Genomic DNA, 16799 nt, shown 5'->3' with positions numbered 1-16799 from the left:
CCAATCCACCACCAAATCTGGCCATCGACGACCGTAAAAGTCCAAAAATATGGTCGTCGTTGACGACCATTTCTTTAGTCGTTGTTGACGGCTAGATTTAGTTTTTTTGGGCCAGATCCACAATAGATCTAGTCGAAAAAACCCAGATCGGTGAATTACCGACCATTTCCGATGGTGGTATAGACCGTTGTGATAGATTCTGGCTACCACCGGCGGTGGTTGTCGGAATCTGAAAAGTATGGGTGGATGGGAGTATTTTTGTTAATCTTTAAACTTTTTTCTGGGTGTATTTAATGAAATTAATAAATTTAAGGGATCTAAAAATAATTAAAAAATAGACTAATATTTCTTAAATAATGTGCCAAACAATATTTAGGGAATATTATTGAGAATATGGATAGAAATAGAGAACCAAATACAATTATTTCGATCCATTTTCTTATGTCATGAATGTATGATAAGTTAGTTTTCTTATTGAGGTTTTTATTTTTTTATTTAATTTTGATTTCTCTACTCTAATTTTTAGGTGGGAGAAAGGTTTAATTTCGTCCGTACTCCTCTAAACAATTATTTGAAACTATTAAAAACTTCCAAAAATTATCAAAAAACTCTATTAAAAAAAAAAAAAAAACATAAAATGCATCATAATATATGAGAAACCCCTTGCACATATCAAATACCCCGTTAAATAGAAAAGTATTTGATAGTTTCTAATAATTGTCAAAGTCAAAACAATTAAAATAATCTTCTATCTTCATTATCCACTTATCACAACATATCAAAATTATTATAGGGTTAAAACAAATATCCCTTAACACCTTTTAAGGATAATAAAATGTTGATGCAATAATTATATCAATTAGAGTAATCTGATCGATCATGACAAAATCAGAACTGATGTATGTATGGTTACGAATAACTTGTAATGAATAAATGATAAATATAATAATTCTTGCTTAGAGTCGGCCTTGGATCATATAGTTTTGGAATCCCACATCGACTAGGCACGCTCAAGCTTATTGGGTTATAAGAGGGGATAATCCTCTCATTCAATAAGGCCTTATTAGGTGAGGAGTCAAACCCACCTCAAATTCTAACATGGTATCAGAGCCCAAGTTTAGTTGAGCTGAGTGCTTAATTAATGGGTGAGGAGTTAAAGCCAGCAACTACCTCCAATAGTAGGCATGAGCAAATATATGGGTTTGACCGTGAGGGGGAGTATTGGAGTCCCATATCGACTAGGCACGCTCAAGCTTATTGGGTTATAAGAGGAGGTAATCCTTCCATTCAATAAGATCTTATTGGGTGAGAAGTCAGACCCACCTCAAATTCTATCATTTAAATATACATAGATATGCAGGTCATCCGTCTTAACTAAAAACAAACCAAAATCAAACACAAACCCACGATCAATCTCAAAATCAATCTTGACCGCTCATTGGCGAGCAAACCACTCAGTTTTCAAAAACCACACTCAAAGTTTGCGCCTTGAATGAATCTATAAACACTGCAAAGACAAAAATAACATAAAGAACACAAATTTATCAAGAAAAGTTAAAAAAAAGAACAAAAAACGCATGCCAAAAAATATTAAAAAAAATACAAACTTTAAGGAGAAATGAGTACCTGGAGTAAAGGGGTTTTAAGAAGTAGAAAGATATAATTAAAATACCAAGAAAAAGAGATCTGGTACTTCTGTTTTCCTTGTTTTCAGTTTTTATTTTTATTTTTATTTTTGGTTCTCTTTTGGGTTTATTTCAGTACCCGTTTTTGTTTTTGTTTTTGTTCTGTTTTCCTAGTTTCTGTTTTTGTTTTCGCTGTTTCTAGATTGTATTGAAGCTACAAGCTACTAGAGTGTGTATTGCTCAAGTGGGTTTTGTAAAGAATACCAGAGAAACTGAGAAAGACAAAGAACTGTGTTTTGTGTTTAGATTTGGATCAAATTAAAATTACACTTTTTTTTTATTTTTTATTTTTTATTTTTAGCAGCTACCCTCCGGTAACACCCGTAAAAAAAGCATGTCGACTGCATATGGATACTGTTCATACGGGCTTTCAACATAGTAATTTTATTCGGGTATAATACCTGTTTTATTAAATCTAATTGTGAATATAGTATTACTCAAATAATAAATTTGTTTTGAAAACTTGAAGAACAATGTACGTCGAGATAGGGCCTAATATTTTTGGATACTTGGCTTGGCCTGTCCCAATAAGGTCGAGCTTTACTTGATGTTCACGGGCTTGAGCTTAGACTTGAGCTTGATTTTAAGGTTTGACCTCGGGTACAGGCCGGGTCTGGGAATATCTTCAAGATCGAATCGGTCTGACAATTTTAGTATTAATTATACTAAATTACTATTATACTATATATTTAATTATAAGATTATCCCATATATATATATATATATATACTCATTTTTCCCAAACTCTAATCTTATCCTATTTGATGAGTATTAAAAAATAAATAAATATTTAAAAACTATTTTTAGAATTAAAAATATAAAAAAATTTAAAATTTATTAATATTTAAAAGATCACATTATAAAATAGACGGACTTGGGCCAAACCTGGTGTTATAAAAAGCTCATCAAACTGGACTTAGACTTTACTTATCATATTCATGATAGGCCCGAGCCAGGCTTGGGCTGAACCAAGGGATACCTGATCCCGACTTGGGCCTGAACCAAGGGATACCTGATCCCGACTTGACCATTGCCATCCTTTTGACAATCTTTTGGAATCTCAAACGTCAAATCAAATCAACTTGCTCCATTTCGAATTTTAAACTTCCTCTTTTGTGATATAAAACCAACAAAAAACACAAACCCCAAAACGATTCGTTTAAGCTAAAGAATAAAAAAGAAAACATGAAATCTCTTCACTGCGGGACCCGCCAGGTGGGGCCCTCTCATGCCACGCCACGCATTTTCTCGTGCCCTTTTAAAGTAAGCAACGCGACTCCATCATAAAGTCGTGATTAACCTGATTCGCCAGTGGAATATCAGCCATTAGGCTGAACAGAAAAGTTGACTTTTACTGTTACATGGACCAATCACATCTTTCCATGTCACCCCTACCCCGCGTCCCTATAATTATTTGCCCTGAACCCTCACCTCATCTCCCCGCCCCTCTCTCTCTCTCTCTTCGAAACCTAAATTTCGATCATCGAACCAGTGTCGTCTTGATAAATCAACTTGATTTCAAGTAAGTTTTTTTATATTTAAAATTTGTTATTTGATGGAATTAAAATTTAATAAATATTGATTATGTTGTTTGATTATCACTGTTTTATTTTTAAACTGGATTTAATGTATTAGAGTGAAAATTGTGAAAGATTGATTAGTTTTTGGTTTGAATATGTGAATTTGAGCTGTGTTTTGTTTAAAGTTTGAGTCTTTATGTCGTTTTTCGATTTCTTTTTGGGTTTTAGGATATGGGAGGTTTTAATTTGTTGGCTCTTGTTTGAAAAATTTTAGGTGGGTATTAAGGGAATTTGAGTTTGGACTTGTTTGGTTGCTGAGAAAATGTGGGAAAGGGAGGTGGGAATTTTTCATTTCTTTGCTCTGTTTTAGAAGAAAAGTAGAATTTCATGTGGATATGAAGGGAAATTTAGTTTAAGGCTTGTTTGGAAGCTGTAAATATGAAAAAATAGCTACTGAAATTTGGGTTGGTTGAGTTAGTATTATGTTTATCGTTTTATAGTAATTGATGATGAAAATATTACTTAAAAGTTCATATTATTGCTTTAATTTCGTTTGGTTTCCTGGTAATTCAGCGATGAGTTGAGTTGTTTGAGAGCAGTTTGTTGGAGTTAACAGATATGCTTTATTTGAGTGATGATAAACTATTGGGGTATATCAATAGTACTGAGACTTTGACAAATATATTGTCTTGTTAAGTTAAGTCCTTTATTTTCTTCTTTTGGACTTGGAAACTGAAAGCTGAAAGCTGAAAATAGAAGTTAGAATTTGATTATCTGTCCTTGTTTTTTTTTGTTTTAGCAATGAAGAGGGGAATGCTAGTTTTGTGTTTTAGCTGGTGTTTACCATGCGGTATGGAAAATCATTGTAATTTTTCTTGTTATACAGTGGATTACGGGGTTGATGGCAATGATAATGGTGATATGGTGGGAATTTCTGTTGAGGCGCATAGTCGAGTCGGTGATGGAGATGACATGGGTGGAAGTTCTGTTGAAGTAGCTTTTCACCAGGATCAAGACAATAAAATGGATCCTGATTCTGTGGAACTGGATGCAATTCCAGAGGGAGTACCAACTGTGTCATTGGCTTTGTCAGATGAGCCCTATGTGGGACAGGAATTTGACTCTGAAGCAGCTGCACATGCATTTTATAATACCTATGCTACGCGTGTAGGATTCATCATCCGTGTAAGCAAACTTTCTCGATCAAGGCGTGATGGATCAGCTATTGGTCGCGCACTTGTGTGTAATAAAGAAGGCTACAGAATGCCTGACAAGCGTGAAAAAATTGTAAGGCAAAGAGCGGAGACCAGGGTTGGTTGCAGGGCAATGATTTTGGTGAGGAAAGTAAGTTCAGGTAAATGGGTTGTTACAAAGTTTGTGAAGGAGCACACTCATCCCTTGACACCTGGGAAAGGTCGAAAAGATTGCATTTACGACCAATACCCGGTCAGTTCTAGCACTCTTCTTATTTTTTATTCTTAGGAACTAGATATTATCAAGTTTGTTTGTCCATAATCTTTCATTTGAATGTGTTGGAGACCAAGTCAATCATTAGTATAGCTGTAATAATTTCTGAGAATCATTATAATGGAAGTACCATTGATGGAATTTGGTGTTTTTATGGCATGCAAATGAATTTTCCTGAGATTTGTCTGTGCACACCTGGTTTTGGTTTGCACTCACTATTTCCTGAAACAAACAATAGTTTAAGCCTAACTTTTGCTGAGATATGTGTCATGAAGCCTGGTCTAGATTTGCACTTCCTTTTTCTGAAACAATCCCAATACTAAAATGAAATAAGCCTAAATTCTTCCAAGATATGGGCCAGTGTCACAACCAGTATAGGTTCATATTCCTTTTTCCCTGAAACCGACAATTGGAAAGTAGAATAAGCCTTAGTATCTATACTTTTCCTTCAGCATTAGTTATTTATTTGACCTGTGTGCAAGAGCTTATGTTACCCTCAGCATTTCTATGTTTGATATAAACACTTATCATGCCGTTCCCTTTATCTGCAGTAGAAATGTTTGTCCTTAGTGGGAAGTGTATGTTGTGAGTCTCAGCCTGTTGAAAGCATAACAAACATTTTGAATGACATAAGGCATTTACTTCTGGCAGTTTACTGACCACTGAGGCTACTCTTGCTATAAAACTGGTCTCTGCCCTTTGCTTTGGTTAGAGAATTTATGATGATGACACAATAAAGAAACAATATTATATTGTTAGATAAATATAAGTCCATTCCACTAATTTAGAGACATCTTCTGTTTTGTATTTAATTGCGTTCAGGACTTCATAATTCAGTTTAACTAATTTTGTGAAAATACAGTTATATAGATACTTTAATAATTTTAGTTTATATTAAATATGAAAAGGCTTACTTTAAAAGTTTGTGTAAGTCCTCATATTTGTTCTGTTCAGTGGAGCTTAATTTGACATCCTTTATATTGGTTGTGACAAATTTATCAAGAGCTCCTTTTTGGGACTGAACTAATTTCTTTAGTTTACTTTTCTCTCTTTATAAAGTTTTTAAGAACTAGATTCATTTTTTTTCTAGTGAACATATTATTAATTCTGTTGGGGCATTTTATAAATGATTAACAATCGTTTTGTTGTTTGGGTTGTCTTCAAAACCCAGACCTCTCTTATGAGTGTTAGTAAGCATTGATGATATGTCACATGCACGGCTGTACTGAGTTCTTTGATGTGTTAGATTAGTTTTGTGGTAGTGCTTAAGGAATTTGGAAATACTAAATAATGCTAGCAAATCTACATTAGCATTTAGGATATTCAATCCTGCAAAAGTGCCGTAGGTTCATTTTGTTGGGGTAGAATCTGAAACAATTCTTTTGAGTTTCTGGTAGCATTTAAGTGAATTAATTAGGACTCTCTTGATTTTAGTGTTCTTATACCTTTTGGTATTGAACTTTTTTAGATTGGCTTTTCTATTGTGTTCTTAGTTCTTTTTATGCAACAATTATTTATATTTCTTACATTTTAAAGGAGCCTTTGGGATTTCAATGGGAATTGAAACAATTACTGTTTTCTGCACGATATGTTATTTCATCCAATGGGTTTTTTGCTGGTGCATCGCGAAGTTTCCCTTCACATACATGGGGTTGTGGTCAGGTTAATGGCATTTTTAAATATTACATCATTTTTTATGACGAATTTTCAACCTTTGGTAGCAGCCATAAACAGTACCAACAGATTGTAGTAGTTGATATGGCTTCCCCTATTCTATTTCTCTCCCCCCTCACTCTCTTCCATGATTAAATCTTGGTTGTTTATTCTAGCATGAATTGAAATGGTAGAATTTTATTAGTATAAAATTGTAATTTAATGGACATAGATTTTCAGGTATGAATTTAGGGCATGTATTAATACTTAGATAGTTATCATTTTGTTAGAAGTTGAGTTTGTCTCACATTGTCAAGTTGCTTGACTGTTATAGTGTATATCTGTGGTTGAAACCTTCCTTATTTGGTCATGCTTTTGGGAGTGAGTTCAACCCGATCCTATTTATTACATTTGTCTCACAACACTTGAAATGTTAGGGTCACAAAGTTGGCCGTACTCGGAAACATCAATCAGTGCAATCTTGAGTGCAAAATGGCCAACGGTATCTGAAAATGGACTTGTATTAAAAGCAACATCTTACTGCTATAAGTGATTATATGGACTTACCTTTTGTCTTGAAGTCATGTTGTTGCTTGCTATTTCTCTATTGTGATTGACTTTTTATTACTCGTATTTGTAGAATGAACACGATAAAATTCGGGAACTATCACAGCAGCTAGCAATTGAGAAAAAGAGGGCGGCAACCTATAAAAGGCATCTGGAATTGATTTTTGAGCAAATTGAGGAGCACAACGAGAGTTTGTCGAAGAAAATCCAACACATAGTTGACAGTGTGAAGGAGATAGAAGACAAAGAGCAGAAGAGTTGTATATAGTTCCAGTGATTCTTATATAATTACACTCCAATTGTTGGGAGCTCATCATTTGTAGAAAAAATTAGGGCGTCGATGTACAGGCCTTTCGAGCCCATCAAAGACTCTTGGGCATCAGGATGTTTGCAGAAGGTTAAAATTATTCTATTGCTCTCTCATCCCCATTTAGTCAGGGTTTGATATGTTCTGTATAGCATTCAGAGTATTGTATCTCAGTTTATTTTTTGTTCTTTTTCTTGTAAGTTTCTTTAAAGAACAATTTTAGATTTGAGTAAATAACTAGGCCAAGATTTTGTCTTTGATCATTTGAGTAATGAGGGTTTTGTAGTCTTTCAAATTGATGGGCATCGGTTAGTAACTTCCTTTCTATGAAACTTGGGTCAAGGATTTTGATAATTTTAGGAGATGTCCATAATGATCTTTCTAATGGGAACGATGATTTTAACGAGTTTTAATCAATAGAACTAAATTCTTCATATAAATGTAAAGATTCTTGCAAGTTGCAACAATAGTTTATTATTGATGTCAAGGAGCAAACATATTACATACCTAGATCATGTCTATTGAAATGTAATCCAGCCCAAAATTTCTTGCATACGTCAGTGAAACCTCCTCCCTGTAAGAGAAAAACCTAGAAATTAATAAGAATTTTTTAGAAAGAAAAGTTTATATCATATATTATAGGATAAAATCATATTATTTTAACAAACGTACATTTTAGAAGAATTTTGTAGATTTTAAAGATCAGTTTTCAAGGCTCCATGTGCTCGACATGTTTGTTATTATCTCTCATTATCGGGTATAACATGAAAATAACTTGTTTAATGAACTAACACGGGAATGTGTGATTAAGATGCACGGTCTCAGGTTTGAATCCTTTTAATTTTTAAGATTTAAATAGGTGATTAATGGGGTGGGATGTTATACTAATTACTTACAAGGATTAGTCAATGTGTGTGTAAATTGATTCGGACACCGTATTTCAAAAAAAGAAAAAAACTTATTTAGTGGATACTTATAAAAACCATTAAAAAGAGTATACGTGGAGATGAGGATACACATGTACGTGTATCATATCCTCATCTCCACATACATGTGATAGAGCAGCCAAAAAAAAAAAAAAAAAAAAAAAAAAGGCAATTTCATATATTACACTCAATTTTTCAAAAATTTAAAATATATTTGAAAGTATATGAGTAAAGTGGTCATATAATATTAAATATTGGAAATACTTTTAAGGGGCAATTGGTTGGGGGTTATATGAGATTATTGGGGTTAAGTCATCTTATATTATTTGATTGCTATGTTTGATTGTCAAATAATATAAAATATCAATAATCTTCAAATATCAATAGTGATTACTATTGGTAATATGTTAGAGGTAATCTGATTATCTCTATTTTCTTAGGTATTTTAAGATTACTAAGGTTATTTTTTTTTTGTTACAATTCTATTCCTTATTAATAAAATTTTAGGATAATAATACCCTTATTTTTAAATTTATTTACATGAATATAAATTTTACTATTTCACCCAAATTAATTAACTTTGTGGACACAATTACCCTTGAATTCAAAACAAATTACAACTCACCCAAGCCACCACCCCCAACCACGCTGACAACCACCGTCGTTGTTAGAATGGCGCACGGAAGGTCGAAAATGGTCGTCGTACGCCGATATGGTCGTCAAAGGCTAGATCTGTCACGTCTAGCCATTTCTAGCCAGAGATGAACATACGGCGCACGGACTCCATTTCCTGCCTTACGTGCGCCGTTAGGTTGCCAACACCCTACGGTGGTTGCCGATAGTGGCTAGGTTGGTGAGAATGCTTTGTTGATTTTTCAAACTTTTATTATGGGGTTGTTTTTGCTAAGTTTTTAAATGCAAGGGTTATAATAATCCATATAAAAAAATAATATAATAATAATATTTAATTAACAGACAATTCAGTAATTTAAATAACATACTCATCAATTTATTCCTCCCAACCAAACATATTAATATAACATATCTACCAATTATTCAAACACATTTTCTTAAGGATTCTTAGTAATCTTCAAGGTAATCTAACTTTTCAGTAATCCAACATTCCCAATAATCCAACACTCCCGGAACCAAACACCCCCTTAGAAAATTATGAGAAGGTTTTCAAAAGCCCCTAAAATCATAGTTATTTACACTTATGCCCCTTTTATACTGTTGGGTACTTTCCCACAAGCCTGGAGGCAAATTGCAGAAGGAGATAACTTTTGAAGGCTTTAAAACCCTAGTAGTTCTGACAGTTATCTACTGTCAGTTACCGTTACGTTTCTCTCTGCTCAACTCAACCACTCGGCCGCCGCAGGTATTCTTCCGCTTTCTTTTACTATTAAAAAGTCCTCTTTCTCTTAATTATGTATTTGTTTGTCAGATTAAACTCCTTTTATGAACTTGTATGCACTAATTCTCAATGGGCTTTTGAAAGATTGAACTTCAGTTTTGGTTTGCTTTTTTTTTTTTTTTTTTTCTCCTTTTCTTAATTTTCTATTTGGAGTGGTCTTGTGATTTAGGGAGAAGAAAGAGGTTTCATTTTTGACATCTTTTGATGGGGGTTTTGGTTAAATTTTGAAGGTTTGCAGTTTTAGGTTGTTAATGGGCCTGTTTTTCTATGAAGAGTAGATGTATGCATTTTAGAAGGGCTTTGTAAGCTATAAAAAAATTTTAAAATGGGCAAAAGTGCTTTTATATCTATTTTTTGCAGTCTTGGATGGACATATATAAGAGTAGTTTTTCATTCAAAGAGAAACTTGTGTGCTTTTTGGATAACCACTTAATAAGTGCTTTAAAAAAAGTAGATTTTGAGTTCAAAATATTTGAAGTGCTTTGTGGAAATAGCTTCACAAGATTGCAATTTTTGTTCACCAAATTATGTGAGTAATCTCTTTTGATAGGCATTGCATTCCTCAGTGGGTTTATACATGTAGAGGGATGTGTCTATGAAAGTGTATATAGATTTCACTTCTTACCCAGTTTGAGGTTCCAAATACAGACTATGGTTGTAGTTTGTTTTGAGAGTGGATTGTTCCAATTTTAGGATATTTTTGTCTATTAATTCATAGTTAATATGGAGATTAGTTGGGTTGCTTCTTACAGGTGAACTCTCTCTCATATACAAATGGGATGTTCATGTTATGAAGCATAGATTAATGGGTTTATTTCACCTTTGCCAGTTTTAAACAGCGCTGTGTATTCTTTTGTTGCACTGTGCTACCTGTCTCCTGGTATATTTGCCTTGTTAGTCTTATGACTTGGATGTTTTGCTTGCAATTCTCCAACTCTTTTGATTGATGTTCTAACTTTTGTATTTGGGTACTGTTTGTTTAATGTTATCTGGTTTCGTAGAAAAAAGAAAAAAGAGCAAGATTGTTCAGTCGCAAGTTCTGCAACAATTTTCTGAAAAGAAAGAGAAGGAAAGTTTAGTTTTATTTTTTTTTGCTTTCTGACATCTAATAACAACATTTATCAGTTTCAACTTGAGTTACTTGAGAGAGTAACATAGCTTGAGTTCTATTAGGAGCAAAGTAGCAAAGCTTTAAAAACAATTTAAATATCTTGAGATTTGTTCACATTAATAACTTTTTCATAAGCCTGATTTCCATGTCTTTTTAATATTAGCAAATATCATTGTTGTATTTATTCTTAAATTGTGGAGTAAAATAATATATTTTTTTGTCTCTTAATTGTCAACATTTTTGGTTGAAGCTTATCAAGTTTGTGTAAATATAGCAGGGCTTGGTTTTACGATGAAGAAAATGATAGCTCTTGGTTTTGAGGGTTCTGCAAACAAGATTGGTGTTGGGGTTGTAACGTTAGATGGAACCATTCTATCAAATCCACGCCATACCTACATTACGCCCCCTGGCCATGGATTCCTCCCTCGAGAAACCGCCCAACACCATCTCCAACACATTCTTCCTCTTATAAAATCTGCTTTGGAAACTGCTGGAATAAACCCTGATGAAATTGATTGCCTTTGTTACACCAAGGGTCCAGGCATGGGGGCACCTTTGCAAGTTTCTGCTATTGTTGTTCGGGTTCTTTCACAACTGTGGAAGAAGCCCATTGTTGCTGTCAATCACTGTGTGGCACATATTGAGATGGGGAGGATTGTGACTGGAGCAGATGATCCTGTTGTCCTGTATGTCAGCGGAGGGAATACACAGGTAATTGCGTACAGTGAAGGGCGATATCGGATCTTTGGGGAGACTATTGATATTGCTGTGGGAAACTGCTTGGATCGCTTTGCTCGGGTTTTAACTCTCTCCAATGATCCAAGCCCTGGATATAACATTGAGCAGGTTCGTTAAGGTTGAATTTGTATTATATACTGTTTGGACTCTGTTTTAAACTTGTTATTTGTATTGGTTTTTTAAAATCCATGTCTTTGAATTATACTTGGGTTTTGATTGCAATAATATCCTTAAGTGCAAGAGAACTAATGTTATAGAACTCAGTTTGGATCTTATTTTTATTTTCCCAAAACCTTTTGCGCTTTAGAAACTCATGCATTTGAAATAGTTAAGTTCTGGCTTATAATGTGTGAACTGCAGCTACTCTGCATAGTATTTACTCAATTTGAAGAAGAATTGAGATCAAGGTCGATCTTGATTGTTACACCAAGCTATATATATTGCGTCATTTATTTGATGAGCATATTTCCCTTCCATTTCTCATTGAAGTTCTTTTTCTTTATTTGATCCTGGACTGTAACCATTTTCAATGAGTACAAGATGCATCTATCTTGTGATATCTTTAAATTTTTTGCCGTGGTGAGTTTGACATGCAAATTGATTGTTTGGTCCAAACTTGCCTGTTGCACTCAAAATATCTTGACCAAACCTTCCGAAAAGTGAGAGTCTCCTGGCTTAAATGAAATAACTTCTGAGTTTGGGCTGAACATAAAACTTGTTTCCATCTCTTCTTCTTATCATGATAAAATTTAGTACCAGACTTTTTGTTTTGTGAATCATTTCAGTTGTCTTCATCTCCCTTAATCTTGAGTTGGATCTCTGAATTGAATATAGAGTTGTTCAATTCAGTCTTTCTGTTTGGAGCGTGCATGTGACAGTGGTGTAAGTCTATCTCACAATGCTTGGAAAAATAAGATTGGTGTTGCTAATACTTTGAATATCATACAACATTTTTTATGCTTGAGGTTGTTTATAAAATTTTACTATTATTCTAATCTACAAATGAAAATGTTGATTTTATTTTCATATTTAATATTGCCTTGTATGTTTTGTTTCCTCAGCTAGCGAAGAAAGGAGAAAAGTTCATAGACCTTCCTTATGTTGTCAAAGGGATGGATGTCTCTTTTAGCGGGATTTTGAGTTATATTGAAGCCACCGCCGAGGAGAAGCTCAAAAATAACGAGTGTACACCTGCAGACTTGTGCTATTCCCTGCAGGTAAGCTGCATTTTTCATCCACTGCTTACGTTAACATAACCTTTTTAGTCTAAGGCTGCATGTGTTATGTCATTGAACAAATTGTATTTATGTCTTTCTTATGTACGTTTTGCTTACTTATATGTTGCAGGAAACCTTGTTTGCAATGCTTGTGGAGATTACGGAACGGGCAATGGCGCATTGTGACAAAAAAGATATACTTATTGTTGGTGGTGTGGGTTGTAACGAGCGTTTGCAAGAGATGATGAGAACAATGTGCTCTGAGCGAGGTGGAAAGTTGTTTGCAACCGATGACAGGTACTGCATTGACAATGGAGCGATGATTGCATACACCGGTCTTCTTGAATTCGCTCATGGCTCATCAACTCCACTAGAGGAATCTACATTTACGCAAAGGTTCAGGACCGATGAAGTGAAAGCAATCTGGAGAATAAAAAAGGAGTCAGTTAGCAAGAATGGTCTTATGGACCAAAGCAACTAAGTTAAGAAGATTCCGATGTATTGTCATATTGACTTTGCCAGAAGCAGTTTAACTACAATGTCAGATTAAAAATGTTGTAAATTCATATTAGAAAGCAAATTATTATGGGTTGGAGCATTATAAGATTTCTGTATTTAATTCTATGTAATTTAAATTTTCCAAGTTCAGTTTATCAAATTGAACTTCAGTAAGTAATATTTGGCTCCTTAGTTCTTAATAAGAGTTTGGATTCATCAAGTTTAGTCAATCGCTTTTGCATACGTCCGTATTTTTGTTATATTCACACTCCAATTCTCCAGAAACAGAGTTGATAGGAGTTCATAAATATTTTTGGATTTTTTGAAATAATGCAGAAACCTGAACCTGAGAATATTTGACTTCAACATTCAAACAATTTATTTGCTTGCTCCCACCATTCCTCTCTTGAACTTTCAGAATAGTGCTATGTATATGTACAAGTTTAGTAAAGGACTCAATTCGATGCAAGAGTTTCAAATTTCAACTGGGCAAATGTCCTTGGATTCCTGCAGAGTTTTCTGTTTCTTTTTTGTTCCAAATTACAAGGAACTGATTGGTGAGCAGAAGCTGCCAAAAAAATGTCAGTTGCCAACTCAAAAATACAATAATTTATGAGGCTGGATATATATACCATTTCAAACAGTGGGAAAGTCATTTTATAATTTGATTATCACTTAACACCCTCAGAGATGATAAATTTTAAACTGTATTTGATTCCTGACATGACCAGAAGTCATCCATAACATTAGTTTATCATATTCATTGTACAATGAACGATGTATAAGACTTATACTTATCCCAAAAAAAAAAAAAAAAAAAAAAAAAAAAAGAGACGTATAAGACTTTTAGAAGAAAACTTACTTTCTTTAACATTAGGTACACATGCTTTCTGGCAATAGAGTTATGACGCAAAAGATTCTTAAAATTTGAGATAAAAATTATAATATTATCTTTTCGTATGAACCATAAAATTGTCTTCTAAAAAAATAATAGCATAATATGACGATTCATATATTAGAAAGTAATATTACCTTTTCATATGAATCATAATGAGATTAATTTTTTTGGGATAACGTTTATCTTAATACTTTCAATTAACCCCTATAATTATAAATTATAATTGCCATAAGCCCCTTTCTTCACCACAATATCCTACCAACATGCAGCCCCAATTTCCTCTCCAAATCCTCTCCAAAAAGTTCATAAAACCAGCAACTCCAACTCCCCAAAATAGCAAATTGAAAATATCATCCCTTGATCAATATGAACTTCCAATATATGTGCCCTACCTTTTCTGCTACCCTCTCAATGACAAAACCAAAAATTCTGAAAGAAGTAAGCAGCTGCAAACATCATTGTCCCAAATTTTAACACTCTTCTACCCTCTAGCTGGAAGATATATTGAAGACAAGCTCTTAATCGATTGTAATGACTACGGAGTTGAATATGTCGAAGCCGAAATAGCCAGCCATATTGCTCCAATTCTTGAGAAATTTTTTGATAGCAAACATGTTCATCATTTGATTCGACATCAATATGAATCCCCCACGAGTCCTTTAGTAGCTGTTCAATGTAACATGTTTGAGTGTGGTGGAATAGCCCTTGGCTTGTGCATTTCACATAGAATAGTTGATGGATTTGTGTACTCAAAATTCATTGATGCATGGAGTACTTCTTGCAAATTAGGTTTTGATAAAGTGGAAAACAAACCAAGCTTTGATTTGGGTTTCCTTTTACCCGCAAGAGAAGCAATGCCTGAGATCAAGCATGTGTTTCCAAATCTTCCCGACTTAAAGATTGCATCGGCTAAGTTTGTTTTCGATAATCTTTCCATATCAAATCTGAGATCAATGCTTGACAAAGGGGATTCAAGCTCCAGGGTAAAATTGGTGGCAGCGCTTATTTGGAAAGCACTTATTAGAATGGCTGAAACAAAACATGGGAAATTGAGGCCTTCTGTTATGACCCTTTTGATAAACATGAGAGGAAGAACAACAAAAGCTCTACCGATTTCAGAAGACTCTTGTGGGAACTTCACAAGGCCTGTTATGGTGAAGTTCAAGCCAGAAAAGAAGAGAAACAAAGTGGAGTTTCATGATTTAGTGAGTCTAATTTTTGATGCAATTGCAAATGCTGTAAAAGACTCTGCAAAACCTCAAAATGGAGATGAGATTTTCTTGATGGTGGATAGGGCTTGGAGTGAGGCAGCTGAAGAATGCAATGGAGAGGAAGTGGAGTCTTATTTCTTTACAAGCACTTGCAGGATGCCATTTTATCCAGATTTTGGATGGGGAAAGCCTGTTAGAGTGATGAGGGTACAATCTTTTCCTGAAGAAATTATTTTGTTGATGGACACCAAGGATGGTGATGGAGTTGAAGTATGGATATCCTTGGATGAAAATGATATGCCAATTTTTCAACAAGATCCTGACATTCTAGCTTTCACGTCCCAGGTAGAGCAGCTTGATGATAATCATTCAATATTGTTGCGTTCTAGATGCTGAGTTTAACATTATTTCACTGTAATTTTTATCTCCATACTTATCGTATCATCGTGTTTTCTGTTTTTTATCTTTTCAATTAACTATCGATCACAATTTTATATTTTGTTCTATAAATATCAGATTAAAAGAGGATTCTAATTGAACATTAACAATAACTTAAAAAAATTATGTGTATCAAAATAATATGATTGAATTGAAAAAAGTGGCTCTGATTAAAGCCTATAAAAGAAATTTGTCCAAAAAATTTACCCTGAAACAAAGAATGAGAATGGGAAAATGGGAAAAGAAGTAAGTTAATTTATGGAATTTGAGTCGTTAAGGAAGCATACTGAGGATATGTTGCTAGTTAATTTAATAAATGTCTCTTGATTGATAAAAAAGGTATCCCACTAACTAGGGGTGAGCGGTTTCGGGTACCCTGCATTTTTCGGGGGAACCGGAACTGCACAGTGCAGGTTCCCAAAAAAAGGAACCGGAACCGGAACCGCACAGTACATGTTCTTCAATTCAAGAAACCGGAACCTAAAATGCAAGTTCCGGTTCCTTTCCAGGGTACCCTATAAAAAAAATTACCCCCCTATTAGTTTAAAAAATAACAAAAACACCTTATAAGTTTACAAATACACCCCTAACAAATTTTCATTATTCATTCATTTGTGTCCAATGTAACTCATAACCTGTAATCTCTAAGCAACACTTGAATTCAATCAATTCATCACAATTCACATAAAATTCGTCAATCAAAAACAACAACATTTTCATCATAATTCACATAAATAATTATTATATTTATTAATTTATTAATTTAATGTTATAATTGGTCAATTGGGTATTTAAAATACCAAATTAATTTAGTAAATTTAATATTAGAAACTAGTAATGTTATAATTAAATAAGTGATCATACTACAATGTAAATTGTAATGTTATAATTAATTAAGTGATCATACTACAATGTAAATTGTAATGTTATAATTAATTAAGTAATATACTATTTAATTATAATGTAATATTATAATTAATTAATTGTTAATCATTTAATTAGTATTGAATATTATTTATAAGAATGTTATAATTAATTAAAATCATACCATAAATTTATAATATAATGTTATAATCAATAAATATAATAATTTGATTAATTATTGTGTAAATTAGTAAATTACTAATGTTTATAATATATGTTAATCAA

The 16799-nt window shown here is 33.5% G+C and overlaps 3 protein-coding genes and 1 non-coding gene across 6 annotated transcripts; all 4 read left to right on the top strand.

The window, feature by feature from the left end:
* The first annotated feature begins 3123 nt into the window (after window positions 1-3123).
* On the top strand, window positions 3124-7578 carry LOC116135426 (protein FAR1-RELATED SEQUENCE 5). Its single transcript, XM_031421129.1, has 3 exons — window positions 3124-3207; window positions 4092-4651; window positions 6966-7578. Coding segments are annotated over exons 1-3 (756 nt in total). The 5' UTR covers window positions 3124-3206; the 3' UTR covers window positions 7161-7578.
* Window positions 7579-9361: 1783 nt separating this feature from the next.
* On the top strand, window positions 9362-13305 carry LOC116135409 (probable tRNA N6-adenosine threonylcarbamoyltransferase). Of its 3 annotated transcripts, XM_031421118.1 has the most exons (5): window positions 9377-9503; window positions 10541-10608; window positions 10928-11496; window positions 12450-12605; window positions 12736-13305. In XM_031421118.1, exons 3-5 carry the CDS (start codon window positions 10942-10944, stop codon window positions 13084-13086), a joined length of 1062 nt encoding a protein of 353 aa, XP_031276978.1. In that variant the 5' UTR covers window positions 9377-9503; window positions 10541-10608; window positions 10928-10941; the 3' UTR covers window positions 13087-13305. The 3 variants fall into 3 exon arrangements, with proteins under 3 accessions (XP_031276977.1, XP_031276976.1, XP_031276978.1); XM_031421117.1 differs by lacking the exon at window positions 10541-10608 and having other exon boundaries at window positions 9362-9503; window positions 12736-13304; XM_031421116.1 differs by lacking the exon at window positions 10541-10608 and having other exon boundaries at window positions 9362-9503; window positions 10925-11496; window positions 12736-13304.
* LOC116135429 lies at window positions 10278-10427 on the top strand. The gene has a single exon (XR_004128894.1). It is a non-coding gene; the product is annotated as a small nucleolar RNA snoR137 (small nucleolar RNA).
* A 959-nt stretch (window positions 13306-14264) lies between the features above and the next one.
* On the top strand, window positions 14265-15654 carry LOC116135420 (stemmadenine O-acetyltransferase-like). Its single transcript, XM_031421124.1, has one exon. It carries the CDS (start codon window positions 14265-14267, stop codon window positions 15606-15608), a length of 1344 nt encoding a protein of 447 aa, XP_031276984.1. The 3' UTR covers window positions 15609-15654.
* The last annotated feature ends 1145 nt before the right edge of the window (window positions 15655-16799 follow it).

This window comes from Pistacia vera, unplaced genomic scaffold (assembly GCF_008641045.1).
Source record: "Pistacia vera cultivar Batoury unplaced genomic scaffold, PisVer_v2 Contig3, whole genome shotgun sequence".
NCBI classification, from domain to species: Eukaryota; Viridiplantae; Streptophyta; class Magnoliopsida; order Sapindales; family Anacardiaceae; genus Pistacia; species Pistacia vera.
This window is presented reverse-complemented; position numbering and strand designations above follow the sequence as displayed.

Coding starts and splice junctions, on each gene's coding strand:
- LOC116135426 (XM_031421129.1), top strand. Junction 4,652..6,965: donor GCATTTACGACCAATACCCG/GTCAGTTCTAGC, acceptor TCGTATTTGTAG/AATGAACACGATAAAATTCG.
- LOC116135409 (XM_031421118.1), top strand. CDS start 10,942: ATGAAGAAAATGATAGCTCTTGGTTTTGAGGGTTCTGCAAACAAGATT. Junction 11,497..12,449: donor CTGGATATAACATTGAGCAG/GTTCGTTAAGGT, acceptor TTGTTTCCTCAG/CTAGCGAAGAAAGGAGAAAA. Junction 12,606..12,735: donor ACTTGTGCTATTCCCTGCAG/GTAAGCTGCATT, acceptor TATATGTTGCAG/GAAACCTTGTTTGCAATGCT.
- LOC116135420 (XM_031421124.1), top strand. CDS start 14,265: ATGCAGCCCCAATTTCCTCTCCAAATCCTCTCCAAAAAGTTCATAAAA.